Genomic DNA, 27,226 nt, shown 5'->3' on the forward strand with positions numbered 1-27,226 from the left:
CACAGTTCTACCAGCCCACTACTATGCCCTGTTATTTCAGTAATCAGTTTACTGGATCAGGAAAAAGGATGTACTATTAACATGAAACAACTTGTGCTATTTGTGACACCAGAAAACTAAATACAGTAAAACCTCGCTATAAAGTGGCTCAATAAACCGTGAAATCAGATATATCACAGGTGTAACCATGCCCCCCAAGTAAAATATACAGTACAGCAGTTCACACATCTTTCAGGTCCCAAGATCAGTTTCCTTCCAAACAACTTTCCTCACTTCAGTGCTTGATATTCTTCCCATGGGATTTTGAAGCCACCAGTTTGGTTTCTCTCTAGGAACTAGTATTCACTAGCTTTAACCCTTAAGGGTGAGCCTGAGCTGAAATGCAACTAGGGAAGGTCCTCCAAGTGCTTTTTGCAGGAGGGGAATGACAGGATGGTTGGAATGTGCAGAAAATGGACCATTGGTCTCACCTGAAGGGTGATTTTCATAGGAGAATGCCATCATGCTGGATTATAGCTCGTCCTATTGTCCAAAGGCAAGAATGTTTCTGAAGTCAAGACTAGGGCGTCAGGCCCCTCCCACTCTCCAGTTCATTCGCAGCGAGTCCAAAGAGATATATCTAAACATGCAGGAAAAAAGGCCAACGGGCCTAGCAGCAAGAACATAACATAATAATAGTAACATTCATAATATCTGACTCTAACCTAGCGAAAACAGTAATAGAAGTCTTGACTTCACTAGAGAATTAAAATTTAATATAATATAATATAATATAATGACGAACTGTAATATATAAGCCATCCCAAAAATTATGTAGTTATCCTCCAACTGGGAGGGTCATGATGGCATTCTCCTATGAAAATCACCCTTCAGGTGAGACCAATGGTCCATTTTCCATAGGAGAAATGCCATCCTGCTGGATGTACCAAAGCAGCCCATAACCGGGAGGGACCACCCACATACTAGTCGTCATTAAGAACCTGTTGCAAAACTCGTCTGCCAAATGAGGCATCGGCAGAGGCATAACGATCTATTTTATAATGCCTTATGAACGAGTGTGGAGTAGACCAAACAGCAGCTCTACAAATATCGGCAACAGGAGCGTTAGTAGCAAAAGCAGCCGAAGTGGCTGCTGATCTAGTGGAATGAGCTGTTATACTAGGCGGAACTGGAATCTTAAGGGACTCATAGGCTAAGGTAATACATGCACGCAACCAGCGGGATAAGGTGGAATTAGCTACTTTATGCCCCATAGACCTTGGATGAAAGGATACAAACAAAGACTCAGTCTGTCGTATATCCTGGGTCCTGGACAGGTAGGTCTTGAGAGCCCTCCGAACATCCAACGAATGCCAAGCCTTCTCGAGCGGATGAGTAGGATTCGGACAAAATGAAGGTAGAACAATGTCCTGGTTGCAATGGAAAACTGAATTGACCTTGGGATGGAATGAAGGATCAGTTTTCAGCACAACAGAATCCTTGTGAAAGACACAGAGGTGGCGAGCAGAAGACAATGCGCCCAGTTCCGAGACTCTTCTCGCCGATGTAATCGCAATCAGGAACAGGACCTTGAAAGACAACAGACGTAAAGGCACAGTCCTGAGTGGCTCAAACGGAGGACGTTGTAAGGCCTGTAGAACCTTTGACAAACTCTATGATGGAAAACGGTGAGCTACAGCCGGCGAGCGTAGAGCAGTGCCTCTAAGGAAGCGTTTGATAAACGGATGTGAGGCAATAGGGGCGTCAGTGGAAGATACTGAAAGAATGGACGACAGGGTGGACGCATGTCGACGTAATGTGTTGGGTCTAAGTCCCAACATGAGGCCCCTATGAAGATATTGCAGCACTTGTTGTACTGTAGCCTTGGAAGGATCCATGTGTTGAGACTGACACCACCTGGAGAACGCTACCCAAATATGCTGATATATACGAGTGGTGGATGGTCTTCTCGAGGCCAAAATAATGTCAATAACAGCGTCTGACAGGCCAGCCGATCTCAAATGTCCCCGTTCAAATGCCACGCTGTTAGGTTGAGCCACTTGGGGTCCTGATGCCATACTGGGCCTTGTGATAAGAGATCTGGCCTGACTGGGAGTGGCCAGGGATCCGTCACCAACAGTGCCAGCAGATCCGAGAACCACGGTCGACGGGGCCAATATGGTGCTATCAGAACCAGCTGTGCCCTCTCGCGACGTACCTTCCGCAAGGTTTTGGCTAATAGTGGTATTGGAGGGAAGGCGTATAATAGTCCCTCCGGCCACGGCAATGACAGAGCATCCACCGCTTCCGCTGTCGTGTCCAGGTATCGAGCGAAGTACCTGGGTAGCTGGCAATTGCGACTGGAAGCAAAGAGGTCGACTGAGAAGGGGCCAAATCGACGCTGGAGAAGATGGAACACAGTCGGATGAAGTTTCCATTCTCCCGGAAAGACTTGTTGTCTGCTGAGCCAGTCTGCTGTGAAATTCCAAATTCCTCTGAGATGTTCTGCTTTGAGGGATTGCAGATGTTGTTCTGCCCAGTCGAATATGATGGAAGCTAGGCTCTGTAGAGGTCTGGACCTGGTGCCTCCCTGTCTGTTTAAATGAGATTTGGCACACGTGTTGTCCGTTCGAATGAGGACATGGTCCAAGTGGAAGAGAGACTGAAAATGAAGCAGAGCTAAGTGGACAGCCTTTAGTTCCAGCCAGTTGATGTTTTGAGTTTGTTCTGCTGTGTTCCAAACTCCCTGAACGAACTGGGAGTTGCAGTGGGCTCCCCAACCCAGGAGACTGGCATCGGTGGTAATGACAGTCCGGTGGGGTTCTCTGAACGGAGTGCCTTGGGTGAGATGTTGTACCCTTGTCCACCAGCGGAAAGACAAGCGCAGTGTGGGACTCAGGGGGATTGCTCGATGGTTTGAGTTGGCAATGTCGTGTTGGAATGGCAACAGGGCCCACTGTAGCTGGCGCGTATGTGCCTGAGCCCATGGCACAATATGGATGGTGGATACCAACATTCCGAGAGCCCTGGCTAGAAGCATGACATCTGCAGAAGATTTGTGCATCAGAGACCTTGCGATGTCTGTGATAGCGGTGATGCGATCTGGGGACAGGAATACAGTCGCTTGCAGTGTGTCTAACATTGCCCCTAGATGCTACAGGCGTTGGGTTGGTTGTAGATGGCTTTTGTCGAAGTTGACTAGCCAGCCGTGGGCCTGTAAGATATGGAGCGTGAGTGTTAGATGACGATGAGTAAGTTCCCTAGACCTTGCGCGTATTAGGAGATCGTCCAGATAGGGGTAGATATGGACCCCTTGAAGCCTGAGGTAAGCCACTAGGGTAAGTAGCACCTTGGTAAATACTCTCGGGGCAGACGAGAGTCCGAACGGCATTGCTCGATATTGGAAGTGCTGGGAGCCAAAGGCAAAACGAAGGAATTTCCTGTGGGCTGTGCAAATAGGGACATGGAGATACGCTTCCTTTAGGTCGATAGAGACAAGGAAGTCACCTTCTTGCAGGCTGTCTGTAATGGAGTGGAGGGATTCCATTTTGAACCTGCGATACTTTACGAAACGGTTAATGAACTTGAGGTTCAAAACCGCCCTCCATGACAGATCGCGTTTGGGCACAGCAAATAGGAGGGAGTACAGCCCTTCCGACCTCTCTGCATTGGGGACTGGCTCTATCGCCTCTATGTCCAAAAGGTGCTGTATCGCAGTCTGCATGATGCAACGCCTGTCTAGTGCCCTGGGACAAGGGGAAGGATGAAAATTGTTTGGAGGTATTGCCCAAAACTCAATTGCATATCCATAACAAAAGAGGTCTCTGATCCATGGGACCTGAGTCAGAGGTAGCCAAAGTTCGGCAAATAGAATCAATCTGCCCCCAACTGGTATTGCCTTAGTATTGTCTGCGTTGGTGAGACCCTCCCCTGTATGAGGACGTTGAGTAGCCTCTGCGGCCCTGGTACTGACCTCTACTGGGGAAACGTCTATTCCAGCCTCCTCTGGTGGAGCGGAAGTCAAATGCTGGGAAGTCGCGGCCTCGTCCCCCGGGCCGGGTTCCCCGAAAGGGCTGAGACGTGCGATATGAAGCGAAACGCCTAAAGGGTCTGCGCGCGACGTTTTTGACGGTGGCCAAGACAGGCTTTCGAGTGTCCTTAGGGTCAACAAGCACTGCCCTTAATGCCTCTTCCCCGAAAAGTAATGAGCCTGCATAAGGTGCTCGTGAAAGATTAACTCTGGCAGTAGAGTCAGCCTGCCAGTGACGAAGCCAGAGGATCCGTCTGGCAACGATCTGAGCCGCCAGGGCGCGTGCTGCTAGTTGATTCGCGTCCAAGGTGGCGTCGGCCACGAAAGCAGCTGTTTTACGCAGTTTTAGTAGCGATCTGCGCAGGGAGGCAGGATCTGGATTGTGGTCCTTGATGAGGTCGTCTAACCCCATCATCGCTGCCCTGGTGAAAATAGAGGCAGATGCGGATGCACGCATAGAAAAGGCGATGGCCTCATGGGTCTTGCGTAAAGCAAAGTCCAGTCTCCGTTCAGTGGCATCCTTTAGATGAGAGTCCCCTTCCCTCGGCAAGAGGGACCTGGAAACTAAACTGGAAATAGGCTCGTCGATGTTAGGGACAGCCAGTCTGGTAGAAAAGTCCGGGGCCAAAGGATAAAGTCTGTCCGCAATGTTATTAAATCGGCGTGCCTGTAAGGGGTGGGACCATTCGTCCTTTGCCAGTTTAGCGATGGGGTCTGGGACAGCGAGGAAGTTTTCAGCTGGCGTAGGGGATTTCAAGACCCTGGCCCCTTTTAAAGCGGGAGTGGAAGCTGCAGTTGGAGTGGATTGAAGACCAAGGGCGTTCAAGACTCTGCGCGCCAGGGGCTGGTAATCTGAAGAGTCGAAGAGGCGATAGGAGGATTCTGGCTCTGGTTCCGAATGGTCACTCCACTCGTCCGCTTGGTCTTGCAGCGCGAATGCGGACTCTGCATCAAAAGAGGCATCATCAACGAACCTGCCCCAGGTAACGTCAAATGGGTCTGGAGAACCTGATGGGTTTGTCTCACTGTGTACACTTTGAACCCCGCTGTGTTGAGGGATAGCAGGAGGTTGTGAAGATGACTGACTCTGAGTAAAAAAGGACAGCATGCCCTGAAGTTGTGAAATGAACTCGTGGGAAAGCTGTAGTCCCGGAGATGTAGATGGTTGCTCTTGGATAGGCGGAACTGTAGATGGCCCCACAGGTAGTGAAGAAGAGCAAGCTCTGGGTTGGCTGGACGTTGGCTGTACAGGAAATCCAGGAAAGTCCTCCTCATCAGAGGAAGCCGCAGGAGAATGAAAGAGAGTAGTTAACTGTGCATGATTTGAGTCCTCTGGCACTGGAACAGAGACATAACGGGGCCGCTTGATTGTGCTGTGGCTAAGATGTTTGGTTTTGGCAACCGCTTTAGAGTGCTTATGTTTGACCGCCTTAGGAGGTTTAGGCTTGGTCATCTGGTTTGTCACAGGCTGTTGTATCGGCTTGGTTGCCTGGGTTGTCTCTGGCTGTTCTGCCATCATATAGATAATAAGGGTAGCTGTACACGGCACACAACTGGGGCAGAATGCACAGACCTGGGCAGGCACAGTACACGGCACACGACTGGGGCAGAATGCACTGGCAGATGGCAAAGTACACTGCCACGATGGGGCAGAATGTACGCTATGAACAGTCTTAGAACATGCACAGTACACGGCACACGACTGGGGCAGAATGCACTGGCTGATGGTAGGTACACTGTCACGATGGGGCAGAATGTACACTTGGAGGAAAGGTGATATTGCACAACTTGCACAGTATAGTCCAAATAGCTTTGTATATTTTCAATAGTCTTGCGCACTAACAGGTGGCCTGGTGCACTGTTATGGCAGTATTAGTAAATTTGATGAAAAGTCACATGTGCACAGTAGTTGCAGTGATTGTAGAAAGCCACAGTAACCCAGTGGTTGCCAGGGTCAGCCTCAGAGATGGGGTTGGTAAAGGAACTTATGTAGAGGTAAAAATCCTATCTGCAGCACATAAACAGGGAGCAGATCACACAGAGGGAGCTGACAAGAACCTGGGCTCTGCAAACCCCAACCCGTGAAGGAAAAAATCCCCTTTTGTAATACTAGTGGGTTCTCAAAAGGAACGGGAAAAAACGGCCACTAAAATGGCGCCCGTAAAAAGAGCGGGAAAATTCGAACAAAAATGATGGATACTTTGCCCAGCAACAACCGTTTTATGAAGAAATGAGCAAGGTGGGAAAAATTTTTAACTGTAAAAATGGAACCGCCCACGGTAGAAATACAGCCGCGGGACTAAGAAGGTAATCGCGGCTGAAAAAATTAGCCTGGAAAAAGACTTCGAGAAGGAGGCAGGACAGCTAGCGGACTTCCCGAAGCCGAAGAGAATGGGCCAACAGGCAAGCCGCAGCCGCGGGCTGAAGGGACTGACTCCGCGAGGAACCAAGCGCCGCGGATGATCGAGAGAGACAAGGCAGCCCAAACAAGAGAAGCCGCTAAAAAGGGGAAGGCAAAGAGCCGCAGACACCGGCTCCTGACGGGCGAATGAAGCGCCGCCCGTAAAAATGAACGACGAAGGGAGCCGCAGCCGCAGGCTCCCGATCGTCAAGGCACAAGGGGAAATGGCAAAAAGGACCGGAGAAAATAAAGTACGAAAGAAGCCGCAGCCGCAGGCTCCTAATCGTCAGGGCACAAAAGGAGGATCGGTAGAACAAAAAAAAAGGGGGGGGCGGAGGCTGCCGCCACAGCTCCTGGCCCCGCTGAGGAAAGAGACCGCAGCCGCGGTCTCTGTAGTTTGGGAGCAAAAAACACACCCCCGGGGAAAACGAGAAATTGACAAGGAAATTGACACACAACACACAAACCATGGTAAGGGATGAGACAAAGGGAAGGAACGAGACGAAACAACGTACACAAAACTCCACCCTCTATCACACAAAGACAAAAAACTTATCTAGTCACTAGCTAAAGATCTTGCAGGGACGAAAGGCAAGAATGAACTGGAGAGTGGGAGGGGCCTGACGCCCTAGTCTTGACTTCAGAAACATTCTTGCCTTTGGACGATAGGACGAGCTATAATCCAGCATGATGGCATTCCTCCTATGGAAAATGGAATGCACACAGATGAAGTCTACTGGGAGTACTAAGGATTGTTCCCTTTCTGCCAAATTGCTGGTGACTTGGAAGCCACACAAGGAGAATGGCAGGCACTGAGTAATGATGAGGAAAGGAAAAAAATACATAGGGCAGGAAAAACTCAAAATTATCGAGAATCAAAACTGGTGAATCAAAAGCCAGTTTATTTCAGGAGTGTGGAATTCCAGAAGGAAAATAAGGCACTGGATGAAAGAGGAAGAAGTTAAGTGAGTCCATAGACAATGTTGAGGATGAAGTAGGGCTGCAGAGGAAGAAAACCAAGCTCTTAGAAGAGCGATGTGGAAAACTGCTTGAATAAATGGTTCCTACAGAAGCGTTCTGAAGGAGGGCTGATAAATGGAGTGATCCTGAAAGTGGAAGCAGTAAAATTCAATCAGCTACTTGGCAGAGATGACACCTTCAAGGCTTCTGAAGGCTGGTTTTGGAAGTGGAAAGTTTGTCACGGGATCTCTCAGGTATACCTTGAAAGTGAAGCTGCATCCAGTGACGCTAACATAGCAGCAGAGTTTCCTAAATTTCTCACCAAAGGGACTGAAGTGGGCAACTAGAGCAATGAACAGCTGTACAACTGCAATGAGAAATGGGTGTTTTCCAAACTGCTCCAGACAAAATGCTGGACATCATCAAGGCACCAAGCAAGGGGGAAATGAAAAGCCAGAAGGAAGGCTCTGTTGCTTGTGGCAACAAGAGTGGCAACCACAATCTGACGCCATTGTGCATTGGCAGAAGACGGAGTCCTTGGTGTTTCAAGCACATCAACATGAAATCACTTCCTGTGCTCTACCGTAGCAGTTCCAGTGCCTGGATGACGTGTGATATTTTTGCCTCATGGTTTGAAGAGGAGTTTGTACCATTGGTGAGATGCTACTTGCATTCAAGGAAACTGGAACAGAGAGCTCTCCTGCTGTTGGATCACTGTCCAGTCCATCCTTCAGCTGACATCCTGCAGTCCAGAGACAGGAAAACCAAAGCCCTCTTTCTCTCAAAGAATAGCATTGCACTGATCCAGCCCATGATCAAGTCATCACTCAGACATTTAAAGCCAAGTACTGCGGTGACATGCTGGCTAGCATTGTAAACTTGCAAATGTAATACCTTCAAGAAATTTGGAATTTAACATTGCAGAGCATCAGCTTGGCATGGGAAAAGTCAGTTCCATGACACCTGCTGGAAAAAATGTGTTGCAAATGAGATCGTGGACAATGCAGAGCTGCACACAGAAGCATTTCCCCAAACGAGGCTGTTCGCAGTGCACCTCAGGGGGATCTTGCAGAAAGTGATCTGGCTGCCTGGATTGAGGTGGATGCAGATGTTCTGGTAGCACAGCTCTGGAGCAAGGAGGAAATTGTGTGATGAATCGGAAGATGAATGAGCAGCATGAAGCCGTAACACAGAGAATGAGTTGGACAACAATGGTGAGTCTTCCTCTGAAGCAGCACCCAAAGTAAACAGAATGTTTGAAAATATCAACAAGGTGATGACGCGGTTGGATCAGCAGAGCGATTGGGAGCATTTTCATCTACTCCATCTGAGCAGCATCAAGAACTGTGTGCTGAGAAAATGCTCTGCTCAGTTTCACTAAACCAAAGTGACTGATTACATCCAAAGGGAAAAGGAAGTCTAAAATATAAGTACTGCACCTTTAAAATCTTTAGCCAGTACTTTATACTTGCTAAAGACATGTCATTCTAAGTGCCTTTCAGTGCAGTTTTCATTATAACATGTTTGGTCTATACTGTGGATGCATCCTTTGTCCCCCAATCCCTGTGTTATAGCGAGTTTCTACTGTATATTAAATAAATCTAGCAGTACATGCTAACAGCCAAACGTACAGCCACCACACCAAAGGTGCTATGGGAATGTATGGTAGCAATGGGCTGGAGAAAGGACTCAAACAAAAATGATTTTTTTTTTAGTTTTAGGGCTAAATAAAAGCACGGCTTTAAAGGGTTCCATGGTACCTGTCAGATAATTTGTTAGAGCAGAAATTCTCAAACTGGGTCTGTTGATCAGTGGTGATTTGCTAGCTCCGTTCAGGTGGTCCACAGCAAGGTTGTGTACCAGTCAAGAATATCTGTACTTGACCCTGCCCTAGATTAATTCTTTTTACAATGGAAATCAAGGGTGTTTTGACCAGGACCAGCTAACTAAACAGGCGAACAAGATCCTGGCCTAGGGCCTGTGATTTTCGTAATATGATACTGGTATTGATGATGGTGCTAGTGGTGAAGAAAAAAGTTTTAAGTGGTCTGCTGAGACCTCCAAAGATTTTCAAGTGGTTCACAGGGAAAAAGCTGTTAGAGGTTTTATATAATGTTCTAAATCATGATTGCAGATAAATGTGAATAATATTGAAAATAGATGAAGTCAGTTAAAAAATATTGCTGTGTCTTTGCTAATGCTGTAGCTAGCCATTTTGTGTGTAGGAAGCTTTCAGAAGCACACACTTTCTTGGTCCTAAAGCAAGGGTTTCTAGCAAAGTTGCTGTGACTAATCACATGGTTGAAGAATCCTGCTTACAGTGATTCAGTTGGAGTAAAAGGACAAAGAAACAGGACCTCTTTAGTCAGCAGGACTGAGCAACCAGGTAGTGATAATTTAGCATTTTTTAAAGATCACAGTTCTACAGGAGTACAGCTAGGAAAAATCACCTTCAATATGGAGATAATGGCACTCCTTAGTATCTTTAATAAATAATTTGAATGTCTGGGTTCAAAAAGAGATAGCAGTTAAATCTAGCCCTTGTCACTGATCAACTCAATGTTGTAAATTTATTGTTTTTAAAAAAGATTTCAACTTTTTCAAGTACTATCTACTGCTTGTTTATAGCCTTTCACCAGATTTTTGCTGCATGAATTAAAACTGGGATAAAATTCTCCTTAGAATTTGTAACTATAGAATCCATTTAAAAAGAGGAAACAAATTCGTAAGTGAAAAAGGATAATCACTTCGAATTCTGAAGGATGAAAAAATGCTGCCTGAACAAGCTCAGTGGTCTGCTTACCTGAGTCTGATTGATTGCTATATGGTTGCCATGGAGAGGTGACTGACGTTCTTTTTCTTTATTGTGACGACTAGTCTGTTTACTGCGCTGGAGCTGCTGCCTTAATTTGGCAATCTAACAGGAAGAAGAGACAAAATCAAATCAAATAAGGCATGGAAGAGACAATGCTCACATCTTGAGTCTAGCTGAAAGAGGAGGGGGGAGTACCTGCCATACAAATAAGACTAACTGCAAAACTACAGTATTGTACTTTAGAGATGAACATCTGTTATGATTACAGCTTGTTGCATAAAATTTAGTCATTCTGACTCAAATGCTCTCTTCTAAACAGTCAACTTACTAACAGTCTAGATTTAGCTTAAAATGAAGAGTTGCTTTTTATGTTAGTTCTGAGAAGGGGTATGTTTGAGAATCACAGCTGTATTTAAATCTCCATAAAAACATCACGTTGTAATTCACATACTTACTTTGGGAAGACGATATACTAACTCTGAGCCATTCCCAGAGCTGTGAACATGCCTTTTATTCCAAGGCAAAGCAACGTAGGGCTACCTTTGAAGACGATTCGGAAGCTACAGCTAGTGCAAAATGCGGCGGCCAGACTGCTAACAAGAACTAAGCGGTCTGAGCATATAACACCTGTGCTAGCCCGTTTGCACTGGCTTCCAATATGCTTCCGGGCCAGATTCAAAGTGTTGGTACCTACCTATAAAGCCTTATACGGCGCGGGACCACGATATCTGTCGGAACGCCTCTCCCGATATGAACCGGCCCGTACACTACGGTCTACTACAAAGGCCCTCCTCCGGGTTCCGACTCACAGGGAAGCCCGGAGAGTGGTGACAAGATCTAGGGCCTTCTCAGTGGTGGCCCCCGAACTATGGAATGGTCTCCCTGAGGAGGTGCGCCTGGCACCAACACTATCATCTTTTCGGCGCCAGGTTAAAACCTTTCTCTTCTCTGAGGCATTTTAATTCCTGTTAATTTTAAATTATTATAATTTGATTTTAGACTGTACAGTTTTTTGTACAGTTTTGTATTGTGATATACTGTATTGTGTTATTTTTATTGTATTTTTAATGTTCACCGCCCAGAGAGCTGTTGCTAGTCGGGCGGTATATAAGCTTAAATAAATAAATAAATAAATGTACTGTACTTAACATTAGCTTTTAATACAGCATATGATGCATTCCGAAATACAACTGAGGACTGTCCTCCAGTGTAAAAACAATAGGGTTGATAAGAATGATAACCTTTCCCACAAAAAAGGCTGGCTTTTGCTCTTTTGCATATGTAAATTAAAATAGATCATTGAAGTTAATCTTAAAACAAACAGCCAGGTGGCAATGTTAGCTAACAAGACTGATTCATCCAGTCCTTGATGCCACAGATCTTGCTGCTTTCAAAAAGGCAACATATAAAAAAAATACATTTGCACCTTTCCCTGGCACTTTATAGAAAAATGTGTGACAATGTTCAGGAAGATCTTTTTATTTTGCTTCTATGGCCAACAGTCACACTTCTTAGCACCATATGAAAATATTTTGATGCTTAAACCCTTCAAAACTGTAAGCACAGTATCCAATAAGTGTTTCATGCTGTCTTTCTATACTTGCCCTTAACCATGTTAATTTTGATTTTTTTTTTACTCCTAATATATTTTAGCTGAATATCTACAATTATATGCAATATCTCATTTCTATGGTATCAGCTGAGCGTACAAGAATTATTGGTACAGAAAGTTTACAATTGCTTTCTATTTTCATAGAAAATACTTAAGTGTATTAATTGGATTTCATGTTATGTCCAAATAATGACAAGAATACTACACTAAATCAAATCTTTAATTTGCGGTCAAAGACCCATATCGACTGTAGATACAAACAATTTAAAAGAAAATAAAAGAGATATACAGTATACTAGAGAGTACCATACATTCTCATTTAAATGTTAGCACGTATTAATTGAGCGGCATATAGGAATTTAGCAACTTGTACAGTAATTCCTTTATCTAAACCAGAGAGAGCAAAAACAATCATATCATCAGGAGATTGGTAAGAGGAAATTGGAAATATAGAGTTAAGAAATTTATATCTGATCTGAGTATAGAGGGCACATTCAAATAAGCAGTGGTAGATAGTTTCAATACTATCAGTTCCGCAAGGGCAAATGCGGAGATCATATGGAACTCCATTAAATCTTCCCTCGAGAATTGCAGAGTTTAAACAGTTAAATCTTGTTTTAGAGAAAGCTGAGCGGAGTTTAGGAATAGTGAGAAAATGCAGGTATGGAGCAATCTTACCATATTCAAACGATAATTTTAAATGTAAAGGGGAACATGTTTTCGCAGCCCTAGTGATTGAACTCTGATAGTCCATATCTTTAAGGAGAGAGCGAATTGAGACTAAGGCATCACTTGGCGAGTATTGAATTAAATGTGCTTTAGATAAGCCCATTTTCAGCATTTTTAGTTCAATTTTAGTATTCCAGAGGGAAGGGCTGGAGTCTTTCCAGTATGCAGAAAGAAGGCTCGGCGAATTATTAGAGGAGATTTTTACCCAATAATTGGCCGTCATTAGCCAGGCCTGGCAATCCAATGAGGAAAGACCACATTCAAGCCTAAGCGCCCTGATGGAGCGCATCCCGGAACGCCTAACAACCGGCGTAATAGACTAGAGAGAACTGCCTCAACTGTATTATCCATAGAATGGATCCAGAGTGGAACTCCATACATAAGTTGGGGTATGATCTTATAGTTGAATAATTTAAGGATTGCTGGAACAAAACAACCTCCTTTGTAATAGAAAAACCGAAGTAAGTTTTTAACAGAATATCTTGCTTTCGATACTGCCTCTTTTATGTGCGTAGTCCAGCCCATAGAAGAATGAAAAATTATCCCTAGATACTTATAATGGGCAACTTGATCAATTTGACAGCTGTTAATTTTCCAAACAGGGAGATTTCTTCGTTTGGAAAAGACAAGAATTTTGGTTTTGTCCAAGATTATAGAAAGTTGGTTCTCGGTACAATAGGACATGAAAGCTCTTATCATGTGTTTGAGGCCAATCTTTGAAAAAGATAAGAGTACAGCGTCATCAGCATATAAGAGCAAGGGGCAGCACACATCAGCGATTTTAGGGATGTGAAACTCCTGAGAGAGTCAGTGGTCTTTCAAATAATTTATAAAGAGGTTGAAAAGAAGGGGAGCTAAAATGCAGCCTTGCCTCACCCCTGTAAACATTGGAATAGGGTTTGTTAGGCCCCCGTCCTTAGCACAGGAGACTTGTATGGATGTGTGTTGATGCAGGTTATAAATAAAGAAAAGTAATCTTTTACCAATGGATGTACACGATAATTTATGCCATAGTTTGTCACGGGGTATAGAGTCAAAAGCAGCCCTTAAAACACTACACTATATATAAAACATTTCTACAGATAAATTTTTGAATTTGGGACTAGTTTGATTCTTATAACACATCTGCCTGTGGAACAACACACAATTACACATAACGGTGTAGTACAGCTACGTGTCAGTCACATCACAAATATATCTGCTAAGTAATTTCCCAGTGCTCTATGTTCATTCACTCACATTAGAGAATCCCTAAAATCAGGAGTCTGTAATAAGGAGCAGAGAGCATGGAGGTGCTCTCATAAAAAGGTACAGAACATTTAAAACCATGTTTAGTGAAACTGTGATACTTAAGGACACCTCCTTGCCAAACTTACTTCTTTCAGTTGATCAGCACTCCCCCATGAAGCTGAACGCTGATGCGATCTCTTTTCTAATACCTCTTCCGCCCAACAGCTAGGTGTCTAAACAAACAAAAACTAGTAAGTATGATTCAGCACCATTACTTGCTCTTGTTTTAGACTCATAATGTTAGAACACCACTATTTAGCATTTATTTTGCACTTTGAGCACTGCAGGTATTTCACATAAGTGTTGCCTTAGAGCAGGATCATCAATGTGGCATCCGTGGGTGCAATGGTATCCTTGAGATTTGTTGCCTTTGAACCTTCCCTACTCACTGCCTTGGGCATGATGTAGTGAGGGTGATTATCTTTTTCTACCTTGGAAAGTACACAGAGGTGAAGGAAGAAGTGTTATGTTCTTTCCCACTTCCTCTTTCAGCTCTATGTGGTTGTCAGGGCTCAAATTAATTTTACTGGATCCAACTTTTACTCAGATCCATTGAAAAAGCGATGTTTGCATACATACACTTTCTATCTTTTTCCCTCACCGGGGTGTGAGTGGGGAAATGATCAGAGCCTCTGGCATCCATAGCACTCACTCAAAAATCCAAAAGTGCCCATCAGGGCTGTGGAATCTACGTCGTGAGCAATTTTGGGTGGAGTCACAGTTGGCAGAAATGTACCGACTCCGACTCCTTCATAAATGGCAAACGTATATCAACTAGTAATAACAAATTTACTGTAGTAAAATGGTAGCACAAGAAGGCATTTCATCACCACCATGTGAATCCAGAGCTTGGAAAAGTTATTTTTTTGAACTACAATTCCCACGACCCCAATCCCTGGGGCTGATGGGAGTTGTAATTCAAAAAAGTAACTTTTCCAAGCTCTGGATTCACGTGGTGGTGATGAAATGCCTTGTGCTACCATTTTACTACAGTAAATTTGTTATTACTAGTTAATATACATTTGCCATTTATGAAGGAGTCGGACAGTAGAAAAATAGAGGAGTCAGAGTCCTGGTGCTCATAGATGTAAAAAAGATTAGCTTAGAGCAACCCTAAGCTTGATTATCCCCTTATTAGAGTTGGAAAATGGGACTACGAAAAGATGATTAGTTTGCTTAAGTGAATCTGTGGCTGAGATAAAATTTGAACCTGAAGACTTCCTGGTTCGCACTGCACACTTTTGGTCACGACATTGACTCTCCACAAACAACTTGTAGAAGAATTTCCCCCATATGTTGCTAAACACATTTTTCACCATAGAGCACTGTTATATGCATTAGAATACTTTATTACTATATACCCAAATCACAAATGCATGTTTAGAACATGGACTATATTTAAAACTTATAACCAGCAATAATACAGACCATGTAATATTGGCAGCCTGCAAGCTGTGCTCCTGCCACATCCCCCACTTTCTCTACATTGCATCTGTTATACTGAAAGTGTGGCTTCCAAAGGCAAGTTGAGCCACATGAACAGAAGCAGATGTGAAAAGCTTCAAAACAAAGGGGGCACTTGTCTAGAAGTGCACAAGTAAAATGCTTTAATGTAACTGCAATATATAGATTCCTATACAATAAATAAAGAAAATAAATATTTAGTTCAAGAAAAGGAGGACAAACAGCATATAATATAGTAAAACATGCCAAGACATAAGCCAATGAAAATGACAGAAATAACAACTGCAGTTTTAACTTAGAAAATACAGAACTTAAAGGCATCTATTCAGAGCTATCCTCAAAATCTATTCACTCAACATCATTACAATGAACTTTTTTATACCAAACTAACACCTGTTTATCCATATTGCAATACTACGGTTGCATCATGGTTCCATGATGTTAATCATGCAGAGGAATTTATCATTCAAAAAGTGCTTGGATATTTTTGACTATACACAGAGTGTCCTTGTAATAAGGCACTTTCCCGGATTGAAAGTGAGACATAACAGTTGCCCCCAGGCAAGGCCCTCATCATCACCTTCTCTGAGCTTCCTCTTTTTTCTGACAGATGCACATTCACCAGCCACAGCTATAGCCATCATGCCTACGATGGAGAAAGCAAGACACCCCACCTGGACTGACAGCAGCAGAACAAAACACAACAGTAGTATGGCCACTACAGTACAGCTTTCTGCAGACATTGAAGGAAACAAAAACACGTCAGCTCAGAAGCAGCCATAACAATGTTCTGTTACCCTAACTGGTGAAACAAAGCGGGGCATTTGAGATATTGTAACAGCTCACTTATCAAAGCTCAGATGAAGTAACAGCAGACCAATCAGAAGAGGAAACAGAAAATGGTGCAGGCAACCAAAAACATACATACAAATCCAAAAACACAGACATTTGATCAGCCATTCATGGGGGACGAGGCTTCCAGCTACTATGTTTCATCTGTGTAGTAGAGGGGAGGTTGATGTGCAGCTACTTCACCAGGCAAAGACTCCCAAGTATCATATGAAACAAGGCAAAGGAATTCCCTTGTGTTGCTTATGATAGCAGGCAGCAACCGTGGTGGTGGGCACTATTCGTAGTTCTCTTTTTAGCCCCAGTAAATGTGGTACTGATCAGAAAATAATGGCCTCAAACTCTATGGTTTAAGTAGGAATTCAGCTGGGCTACAGTCAAGCGAAATGCATTATCCACATCTGCTGTAAAACTGGAATAATCTACCACCAACACCACCAAGAAATCTAGGAATTGTAGTTTGGATTAGGGTCTTGAGAATTCTGTTACAAGATCCCCAATCCTCTTCACAACTGTAATTCCCAGGGTTGTTTCTTGAGAATAAAGCAGTTTGTGTATAGTGTAGTACAGATACACCCTTAGAGAACCAATCACTGAAAGAAACCTATTGGGTCATCTAGCTATTCCTGTGTTCCATGTTGTTCTCAGTGCTAGCAATTGTCATTCTTTGGGTGACACACGAAGCTGCCCTGTGCAAACTGTTTGTCCATCTAACTCAGTCTAATCTATTTTACTGGCAGGGTCTCAAACAGAAGTGTTCCACATTACCAGCTATCTGATCCTTTTAAACTGAGATGGGACTGAATGTGGGAGATGCACTAGGGACTGAATATGCAAAGCATGTACCTTTTCACTGAGCTACATAGTGTATTCCCATTTTAAGTGTCAGATGCTGAAAAGTATCAACATTGCTTATTAAAGCACCTCCCAGTACCTTCTTCAACACCATCAAGCAGACATTTTATTTATTTATTTATTTATTATTTGATTTATATCCTGCCCTTCCTCCCAGCAGGAGCCCAGGGCGGCATGATAGCCTCATCACTGCCAAGAGTGTCCCTTAAAAGCAACTATGCCAAGAGGACCACAACCAAGAATTACTGTAACCAGATTCAGCCTTGGATTTATCCCCAAAATACTTTGGACAGAAAGCTCGTTATCTTTCTTTTACATTAGGAATAATCTACCACAGCCAACTAGATTTAGTTGACAACAGCAAGGGCAATATTTTGTTTAAAATATTTAGTATTTTTCCCCTAAACACCCTTCACATGCACAAGATATAACTTAACAGTTCACTAGCTGGAAAGGATGTTAACATTTTCAAGCACATTAAATTCAGAAGATGAAGAACCGCTTTACTGATGATGTACACAGAAATAAATTATTCACCTGCAATGAATCACAAGAGCAGGGAACTTTAGGTAGACACAAGGGGTCAATTTATTTTTAGCTCAACTGTTTAGAGGAGATTCTAACAGCAATTTTCTTAATGAAGGAGGTGAAAAATCTGAGTTTGCAGATTTAGGAAGTCCATAGTTCAAGTTGCTTGTTTGTTTTCTTTAACATTGCAATGAACTAGAAAAAAATTGCACCAACTTCTTTCATTTTAGCAGATTATAATTTCATTATACTAATATTCAAACATTGTATGTTTAGCATTCTCCCTCCCCACCTTAACTATGTATCTTAGTTTTCTGCCATAAAAACGTAACTCCAATTTCTATTTTACACCTATTACGAGGAATGATGCTTCCCACAGCCTCTTCTATTTCTAAAGCTACATACTTATAACTAAAGAAACATTCAATTATTAGAATGAGCAGCAGCATTGTTCTTTGGCCACAATGTACAGACCCCACTACTCCATGAATGTTCACTGGATTTCCCCAGTTTTAATAGCACTAACTGTGTACCTGTAAAAGCCAGCACATTATCAGAAGTATGCACTTATTTTGTGCAAGTAGCACTATGTTCTATGGGCACCGATATAACTTCAATCCATGCAACCTTGTAAGCCCACCATTTCTACGCAGCCCCTGGAATGTTGTTGATGGCTGAGCATAAACCCACAGAATATGAAAAAGGTGTAAAGTATTTCACCTGTGCATAGTAGTTTACATGCGTACGCACATAACTCTTTAACTGTTTGCTTAGGAGCAACCGCATACCTGAATTCTTTTAACTAGGATTTCAGCTCTTCTCCATACTTTAGGCAGGGAAAGGCAGAAAGGATGTTTACATCCAGTTTATTTTACAGTAGGTATTACAGTACTAGTAAAACTTGTGGACAGTACAACCACGTCTCCTGAAGAATTATTGAGTGGTGACCCTGGTGTGGAAGGAAAGAGATTTAAATATTTATATAAAATGAAAGCATGTTCTAGAGTCTAAAAGGTACTTGAGTGATTTGAGATACTATGTCAGTGTAAGATACTAAAGCCTGCCTGTCTCTCACTCTTAGTTCTGGAGTATGAAGGTTTAATATGCGATTTTCATGGTCTTGTGGCCTTCACAGGACACCAAAACAACTGCTTGACAATGGATATGCATGATAGGCAGAAAGAATCCCAACAAAAAACTGTGTGTCTTTGAAGACAATTGCCCCCCCCCCCCAAAGGGAGAGGGTCCACAGAGTTCTGAGGTTATTGCACATGCAACACAATTCCGTTGGGGCAATAAGATTTATTTTTTCCAGACTAATTTTATTTTTCATTACTTAACCCCACCACCTGTCACACTTCTTTTATACACCTCATCTTTAATTCTATTTGTCTGAAATTCACAAAAACTGAACCTTACTTCTTCTGTAGCTATTCATGTGTGAAGTGGTGGTGGTTTATAAAGAGACCTTTTCCTGTACAAAAAAGCAACTACGTTTCAAATGAGGGAAGGCATGCTTAGGATCAGGTTATACTCCTGTCTCAAGAGCAAGTCTACAGGTCAAGGGTGGGGAACCTGTGGCCCTAGAGATGCAGTTGGGAGCACACTACCATCATCTCTAACCATTGGCTATGTTGGCTGGGGCTGTTGGGAGCTAGAGTCCAATAACATCTGCAGGGCTACAAGTTCCCCACCACTGCTGTAGGGCTGCAACAAAATGTCTGCTGCAACTTTTAGTATAACTTTCCACAAAGCTTGGCACATTACATGCAAACCAGCAACTGTGTTTGAAACAAGTTCAAACCCTGGGCTATGAAGATACAGTCTGCATCTGTATTGAATTGTTTTCAGATGTTTTAATTCTTCATATACATATTCACTGCCTTGGGCTCCTTTGGAAGGAAGGAATATAAATTTAGTAATAAATAAAATTATGACTTAACTTACAGGGTTTGTTTTAAAACCACAACCTCTGGTTCATACATAACAGACAGTTATGGAAAGCAAAATAAAATGCTGCAGAAGTCCTTCTAGTAGTGTGGAGGAAGGGGGAACATGTGAGCCAGAGATTTTGCTCAGGCCCATTCCAGTTCATGAATGTAGCACTAACCCATGGATGTGGACTACAACTCCAGTCAGCCTCAGGCAGCATAACCAATGGTCAGGAACGATGGGAGCTGTAGCTCATGACGTCTGGAAGTCTACCCCTGCACTAAGCCATGGTTTAGAGTTACATGTGAAGGGATCCTAATTATGTTTGGTTTACACAAGCCAGTTTCATAGCTTATGGTTTGGAGTCAGCTGTTTTTAAATTGACTCTGATTAGCATTAAACCATGATCCTTGGTTCAGACCAAACAGAAACCATAGCTTACCAAAGCATAAAGTATGTTTCCAAAGTTTATGGTAACATTAGAATGCAGGCATTAGCCTGATGAATTCACTCTTACGAAAAGAAAGCAAACATTTAAAAAAATATATCTGAAGAACTAGGGATGCTGTGTAAGTCACAAATATTTTCAATATGATGGTAACCATTTATTCTTCTTTCAAACCAGTACTTTAAGCATTGAGTGAATACATTTAAGAAGGAAATATATTGCAGAACATCTAATCTATACATCATGTTCTATAGCTTCTACAATTCCTCATGTTCTTCATGATGCACTATAACTGAGTGCTACAGTCATGAAAGGCAGCATCTTAAACTCTGACTCTTATAAAATAAGTTGAAATGGAGCTGCAAACCATTTTTAAAAATTGTCATTTCTTTATATTTTTGTTCTGAGGAAGAACACAATAACACTACTGTTAAGAACAAAACACTACTGTTAAGAACAAAACACAGTAACCAAAATTTAAGGTGTTGGTCCCATAGTACAGTCATGTTAACCGCTACCCGATGCATTTGTCAGGGTTCCATAACTCCAGAGTGCTCTCTAGAGTAGTAATAAATCTGCAGTTGTATGTAAATTGTAATGTTCTTTAAAATCATGTAAGACACAGGCAAACTTTAAAAGCCTGCATCTTCACTTGCTACCTCTAGGCTTTGCCTCTTTTGATCATTTCATATTTGGAGAGAAACTGTAAACATGAGAAGTCTGAAGGACACAAGATGAAACTATCTTGCTGAAGCTAAACAGGTCTGGATAAGGACAGTGACTGGATAGAAGACTAGCCAGGACCCCAAGCGCACCAGAAGAAAGGGGAGTTATAAATGTAATGAACAAATGGCTACCTTCCATTTTCTTGGAAGCTACTTCATTCACTCACCTGTGGGGTGTTAAAAAGGTGCCTCCAGGGCACCAATGAAGCTTGAAATGTTTTGTCAACTCAAAAGCGAGATGGTTTTCCCCAACCCTTCCCACTGCCATTTAAGTGCATAAATTGTTAAAACAAGTATATGCTGTCAGATGGACTAGTAGTTTGAGAGCCTATTACATGGCTATTTGCCAGACAGACATCCAACTATCAGACACGCATATTGTCACACAGTGTGATCTCATCAATGGTACAAGCAAAATCAAAAACAAGCATTTGGCCTACTGAGTGGCTTTGTTCTTTTCCGGTGCTCTGTGTTTTAATCAGCAACTGTATTTTTAAGTTAATTGTTTAACTGGCTGACATGTTTATCTGCTATTATCTGATTTTATATTTTATAATGTTATTGCTTATTATGTTATGGAATTAGTTTTCCATTGTGATTTTACTGTTGACAGGCATCTTTTTAATTTATTATTAGATTTATATACCGACCTTCCTCCCAATAGAAGCCTAGGGCGAACCTTGTGCATTTTTTATGTAAAGACAGGATGTATAGTGTAAATAAATAAAAGAATCTCATTAATAAAATTAATGCCAACTATAGTAGGGATTTCTTATACACTTGGGCAACATGTGATCACTGATGGATCAACATGCCTCTCAAAAGATCCCTCTTTTAAATAGACGAAAAGCACTTCTGATAGTAACAACGTCACAAAGCACCTAAAATACCAACATATTTATTGTAGCATATGCTTTATTGAGGCAGCAATACAATTTATAAGAATTACATTGCCCACACTTCCCCAAGTAGTTAATGGTAAGATAATTACATCCAAAACTCAACATGAAACATGAAATCTTTCTCACTACAACTTCTGGAAACAAATGTTCTTTTCCCTGCAAGTAACTCTGCAGGCATTTTTACTACACTTTAATTAAAATTTGTGACAGCCTTCAGGCACTAAAATCATATTGCAAGTCATATGTAGGTTGCAAGTTGTCAGCTGACCATCCAGTCTGAAGATGGTAAAGCACTTTATTTGCTTTCAAAACAAGAAAGTGTTGAATAAGAGGTGCCAAGTTAGACAACTCTGGATTAGGTCATCTGAAATGAAGTAAAGAACAAAACCACTTTCAACTATTTTGAAAATGCAAATTGTAACTTAATTTTTGTAAGACTTATGTGCCTATTTTGTCTATTAAACCAACTTAAAATCTACAGCATTTTGAAAATTTATCTATCATTTCTAAAAGTATTTATATACCCACCTTTCACAAACCATCAGGGTGGTGTACAGCAACAAACAAAATATAGATCATTAAAATGACTGGATGTTCAAGAAAATTTTAGACAATTGCATTGGCCTGTTGGCATAAAAAGTCTTCAACTGCAAGGATGCCTGCCAAATCTCTGCTGGAAGAGTGTTCCACAGTATGGGACCAGCAACACTAACTTTAATTCGGTCTTCATTGTGCCATTTTAGTGCTGTAGCAGTAAAATGACTTCCATAATCATGGTAAAACATCAGAACAGCAGTTTCATGTCCATCTTGATAAAAGGGCCATCAGGGCAAATAGTTGCATAGCTCATCCAGTTCAAGTTGAACATTATATTCCTTTTTATTTATTTATTCAGCACATGGGCAAACTGGGTGGCCAGGAATGAAGTGGTAGGAAGGCACACGTTCTCTCCTGTTACTAGACCAATCATAAGCATTCTGAAGAATGGATGGGTTTCTTACACAGAGAAATAGTCCTGAAATAAGTTGCTGTAGACCAAAATCAGTTTATTCATCAAGTATAAAGTATGAATCAAATATCAAGTACTGAAAAGATGGTAGGCCCACAACATTTTACTGTTCAAGATAAAACACAAGATGGCCAGTGGAACGACATACAGAAATCAGCTGGACTGACAGTTAAATCTTACACCAACACTGGTGACAGGATAGCATTCTCCACTGCACCAGAGGACAGCAGGCTAGTTTAAGGAATGCAAGGCAAGCTCTTTTTTTCCAAAAGAGTGATATGCTGGGGAGAGGGTGCTGCTGTGCCCCACATCCACCAGCATCTGACTTATTTTGGTTACTTGCTAAGATAGTGTCTGGTTGAGAATCCAAACAAGTAAATTGTGAATCACAAACAGAATGCAAAAACTCACCAAGAATTTTGCGGTCAACTTAACCAGCAAGTGCTAAGACCAAGACCTTAAGGTGTTTCACTTCTAGTATTTTTTAAAATGAAAACTGTTAGGTCACATAGGAAGGTGCATATGGATGGGAGCTATTCTTATTGCTGGCTTTTAATATTTGAGGTCTGTGATTGTAATGGATTTTATTCTGGAAGCCACCTTTACAAGTTTTTTTAAAAAACCTTAAAGGCAGCCTACAAGGATTTAAAAATGCATGGATGGATAAATAAATTATACAGCCATGAGAGTGGTGTTTTTTTTGCATTCCACCATGTTAAATGAAAATACCCCAATGCCATTCTGCTGCTTCCCACAAGCTCAATTCAAAACAAAATTTACAGTCCTGAACTCAAAAACACTTGCTTAAAAACCCTCTAGGTTTTTGTGGCAATATATAAAACACAGAGAGAATCCAGACTTTAAAAAGTCTGAAATAGCAGTGAAACAATTCAGAGCCCTATTGGATTTTTTTTTCTGTCAGTGGTCTCATAATTTGTTCAAATTAAGACTCAGCCATGTTCATAAAGTACCTGTAATCATACTACTGACCATGCCCCATACTCTGACCTTCATCTTCTGCAGTTTAAAAAATGAATGGCTGATTTTTAATTAACTTAAGAAGGTTAACATTGGTGTCTATCATAGCGTAGGCATGCTAAGTAAGAACCAACTGTCAGTGTTCTGAACACCAGACTAATAGCTGTTTGGCTTGGCTAATGAGGGTCAACTTGGATTTACCTTTGGGTGGGAGACTACACATATCTGCTGTAGAGTAAAAAAAGTGGGGGAAATCTTGAAATACAAGGATACTGTTAACAATGTTTTCCTTTTGGAAACACTGGGCCTTCCCTCTGCCCAGTGCCCACCAACCCATCCAATGTCATCCCCTCCCTCCCCCTAATGCTACCAAATTCTTCCATGCTACATAGGAAGCGGATTGGACTGTGAAAGAAAAATGCAAATTGTGTTTGCATTTTTACAAATTTGTAGAGCAATACACTATTTCAGAGAGGAGGTCTGGTCTTCTGCTCCCCTGGTGCATTCACTATAGCTGCCCAATTGCCCCACTTTTTAAAGTTTGGTAGAAATATCTGTTGGCTATAGGTACATTCTTAAACTGCAAGGTTTCTTTGCCTATTAGTGAATAAATAAATAAAGAAGCAGCAGGTCAGACTGTTTATCCATCTAGCCCAGCATTTTCTAGTTTGTAGCAGCACTTTTGGGCATGGGTAGCTAACTTGCTGCTCATCAGTAGTTGCTGGACTCCAACTCCCATCATTCCAAACCACTGGACATGTTGCTGGACTCCCAGTGCGCATCACCCCCAGCAAACATATCAAGGACACCATGTTGGCTACCCTAGTTCTAGGGTAGAGGTGCTCTCCAGATGTTGCTGCAACTTCAACTCCCATCAGCCTCATCCAATACAGTCAAAGGCTGGGGTGATGGGAGCTGTAGTCCAACAAGATATGGAGGGCTCCATGTTGGCTATCCCTTCTCTAGGGTCTCTGACAAAAGTTTTCTCCATCACATGCTACCCAATCTTTTTAGCTGGAGATGCCAAGAGATTGAACCTGGAACTTTCTGCATGCAAAAGATGCACTCTATCTCTTGAGCTATGGCCTTTCACCAAACTCTGAATTAGCACTCAGAGCTAAGCTAGTCCATCCTGCTTTTCAGCAATAATGCAGTAGCTATAATCAAGATATAACTAAACTAAGTTAACCAGCAGTTAAAGGGAAACATTATTTCACCCAAAGTAGGCAATCGCTGATTATATTCCTCTCACATAATGGTGCCCCAAACCATACATCTAGCAAATGTAACCATTCTACATACTGCAGAATTGCTCCAGTATTTCCAACACTCCGAGCAACTATTAAGTCAATCAATAGCTGGATCCTGTGGTAGAATTAGACCAATGCATCAATAAGGACAGCATGAAAGACTACAGCAAAAAATGTAAAAGGTCACTAAAGCTCCAAGTGGTAAAAAGAGTTTACAAATTCCCCATCTTAGTTATCATAACCTTTCACCCATTCTTCTTCCTGATTCATGACACACAGGAGTACAAAAAAATAATATACAATGCTACAGGGAACGGAAACTTGATATTTATTTATTTATATACCGCCCCATAGCCATGCCTGCTTACTGACTTTAGGGGTGGGGAAGGTTAGAGGCTTGGGCAGCCTTCTTAAGATTATTTAAGAAAATATCTTAATTGATTTATATTCAAAGGAATCTTAAAGTACAAAACAGGTATCAATGGAGTACATTAATATTCAAACAACAACCTGTTAAAGTAACATTAAACTTGTTCCAGTAGCAGACTGGCAGCCATTACAGATCCCTCAGCACAGGTGTTATGTGTTGCTGATAGGCTGCTCCAGTTAGCAGCATAGCTGGCATGTTCTGCACCAGGTGGACCATGACTAAGGGCAGCCCAACAGAGTGTAGTAATCAAGTGCACGAGTAACTGTATTGTAGTTATGGTCAGAGGTGATAAAAGGGCCTCATGTGACAAGGATGGATCCAGGGGTACTGCCACATTACAGAACTGCTCCTTCAAAGCAATTGGAATCCCATCTAGAGCAGGTAATTGACCTATCTCCTAGACATGAGCACCACTCACTCACAGCACTTACATCTTGTCAAATTAATAACCTGCAGCAGTCATTTTTCCCAGGACCTACTGGGTCCAGCATTTTATCTTCAATTAAACACTCAACTTCAAAGCTATACTGAAAGAGTCAGCATGTCAAGGTATTAGACTCTCAACATCTGAAGTAATAAAAGGAGTCACTGAAAGCGAACAAGCTTGTTTCCAGAAAGAGCAAGCTGAAACACCTATCTTGTCCCTACGCTGATCTCTGGGAGTACTGCAAGAACATAAACAGCAGCATAAGAACAAAGAGACACCATGAGAGTAAGAAAAATCAAACTGGAACAGAAGATATGGAATGTACCAGAGGGCCTCTAAAATAGAAATACATTAGTGAAATTGCTTTTTGTCAATAAACATGCCTTTGAAGAATGTGCTCTTATGGACGTTGACTTTTCCATGCTATCTGAAAAGCAGACCAAATATAAGATTATGAATACCTCCTGTATATCTAACTTACTCATGTCTACATTTTAAAAGTTACTTTCATAAATGAAGTAGTCCTCCACTGAGCAGGAAGACCCCAGGATCACAAAGCAAAATCTTAAGATTGTTTCAAAAGGCTCAGTCACCCATAGGTATTATGTAAATAGAATAGGGTTCACCAGTGCTTCATGAACTACATGGACCAAGTGCTCTAGCTTTGCTGCAGTGGAAGAAAAATACCATCTTGCATCTGCTGTGCAGAAACTTAGTGCCCTTCTAGAGGACCACTAAAATAAGTTTATTTAGGCACACTAAAAGGGAACACTAGCTCTAGTCCACTACATTCTTATATCTGGATCAGTAGTGAAGCCACTGCCAGGGGACAGGTCCTCCTCCTACTCTACCAAAAAAAAATCAAGCTGCATGACCATCAAGCAGAAACACTCAGTTCTGGGGGTATAAGGAGAGTGAATGCAAGAAAGAAAGAAAAGGGGGAAGGAGAGAGAGAGATCCCTGCCATGAGGAACTTTCAACCCAAGTCTTGATTGTTGGGTGATAAGGAAGAGGAAGTTGAACATAGCAGGTGTGTGTGTTTGTGTAAAAAGGAATAATATAAAATGCAACGGTGAAATAGAGATGTTTCCATGGCAAGTCAAGTTTAGTTTAATGTTGTAACCACTGGTCATAACATAACAGATCAAACCATACACAAAGACATTAAGACATTATACATCCAGTAAGATTAAAAGCATTAATAATACAAAATAAGAACTATAAAATCCAAAATACCAAATAGTAGTTATAACACTATAAAAATAATCCAGATAGTAAGGCTAGTCCTAAAACTACAATTTAGTCATGTGTCTAACAGGATAAGCAGGTACAGATCTCTTCCTAATTTTAAGAGCTAAAAGAGTAAAATGGCCACTTGATAACATAAAGGAAGTGAATCTGCCAACAGACAGTTGATGCATTCCTCTTCAGAACCTGAGAAGTTAGCAATAATCTGACCCAGCAATCTTCCTCTTAATGTTTCATAATAGGGGCAGTGTAGGATATAATGTTTAATGTCCTCCACTTGACCCTTACCACAGGGAAAGAGGCACTGCTTCACAGAGACTTTACAGGATCTACCCTCAAGATATATGGAGGCCATATTTGAAGAC

The 27,226-nt window shown here is 41.9% G+C and overlaps 1 protein-coding gene across 3 annotated transcripts in view; it reads right to left on the reverse strand.

The window, feature by feature from the left end:
• The window catches only part of GLCCI1 (glucocorticoid induced 1), a 99,144-nt gene that overhangs the window by 25,704 nt on the left and 46,214 nt on the right, over window positions 1–27,226 (reverse strand). For all 3 annotated transcript variants that reach the window (XM_061585832.1, XM_061585831.1, XM_061585830.1), the window contains exons 4-5: window positions 13,903–13,989; window positions 10,174–10,287 (exon numbers count right to left, since the gene is read on the reverse strand). In XM_061585832.1, the coding sequence (XP_061441816.1) occupies window positions 10,174–10,287; window positions 13,903–13,989 (201 nt within the window). The remainder of the gene's footprint in view (window positions 1–10,173; window positions 10,288–13,902; window positions 13,990–27,226) is intronic.

Source organism: Rhineura floridana, chromosome 10 (genome assembly GCF_030035675.1).
Source record: "Rhineura floridana isolate rRhiFlo1 chromosome 10, rRhiFlo1.hap2, whole genome shotgun sequence".
Classification (NCBI taxonomy): Eukaryota; Metazoa; Chordata; class Lepidosauria; order Squamata; family Rhineuridae; genus Rhineura; species Rhineura floridana.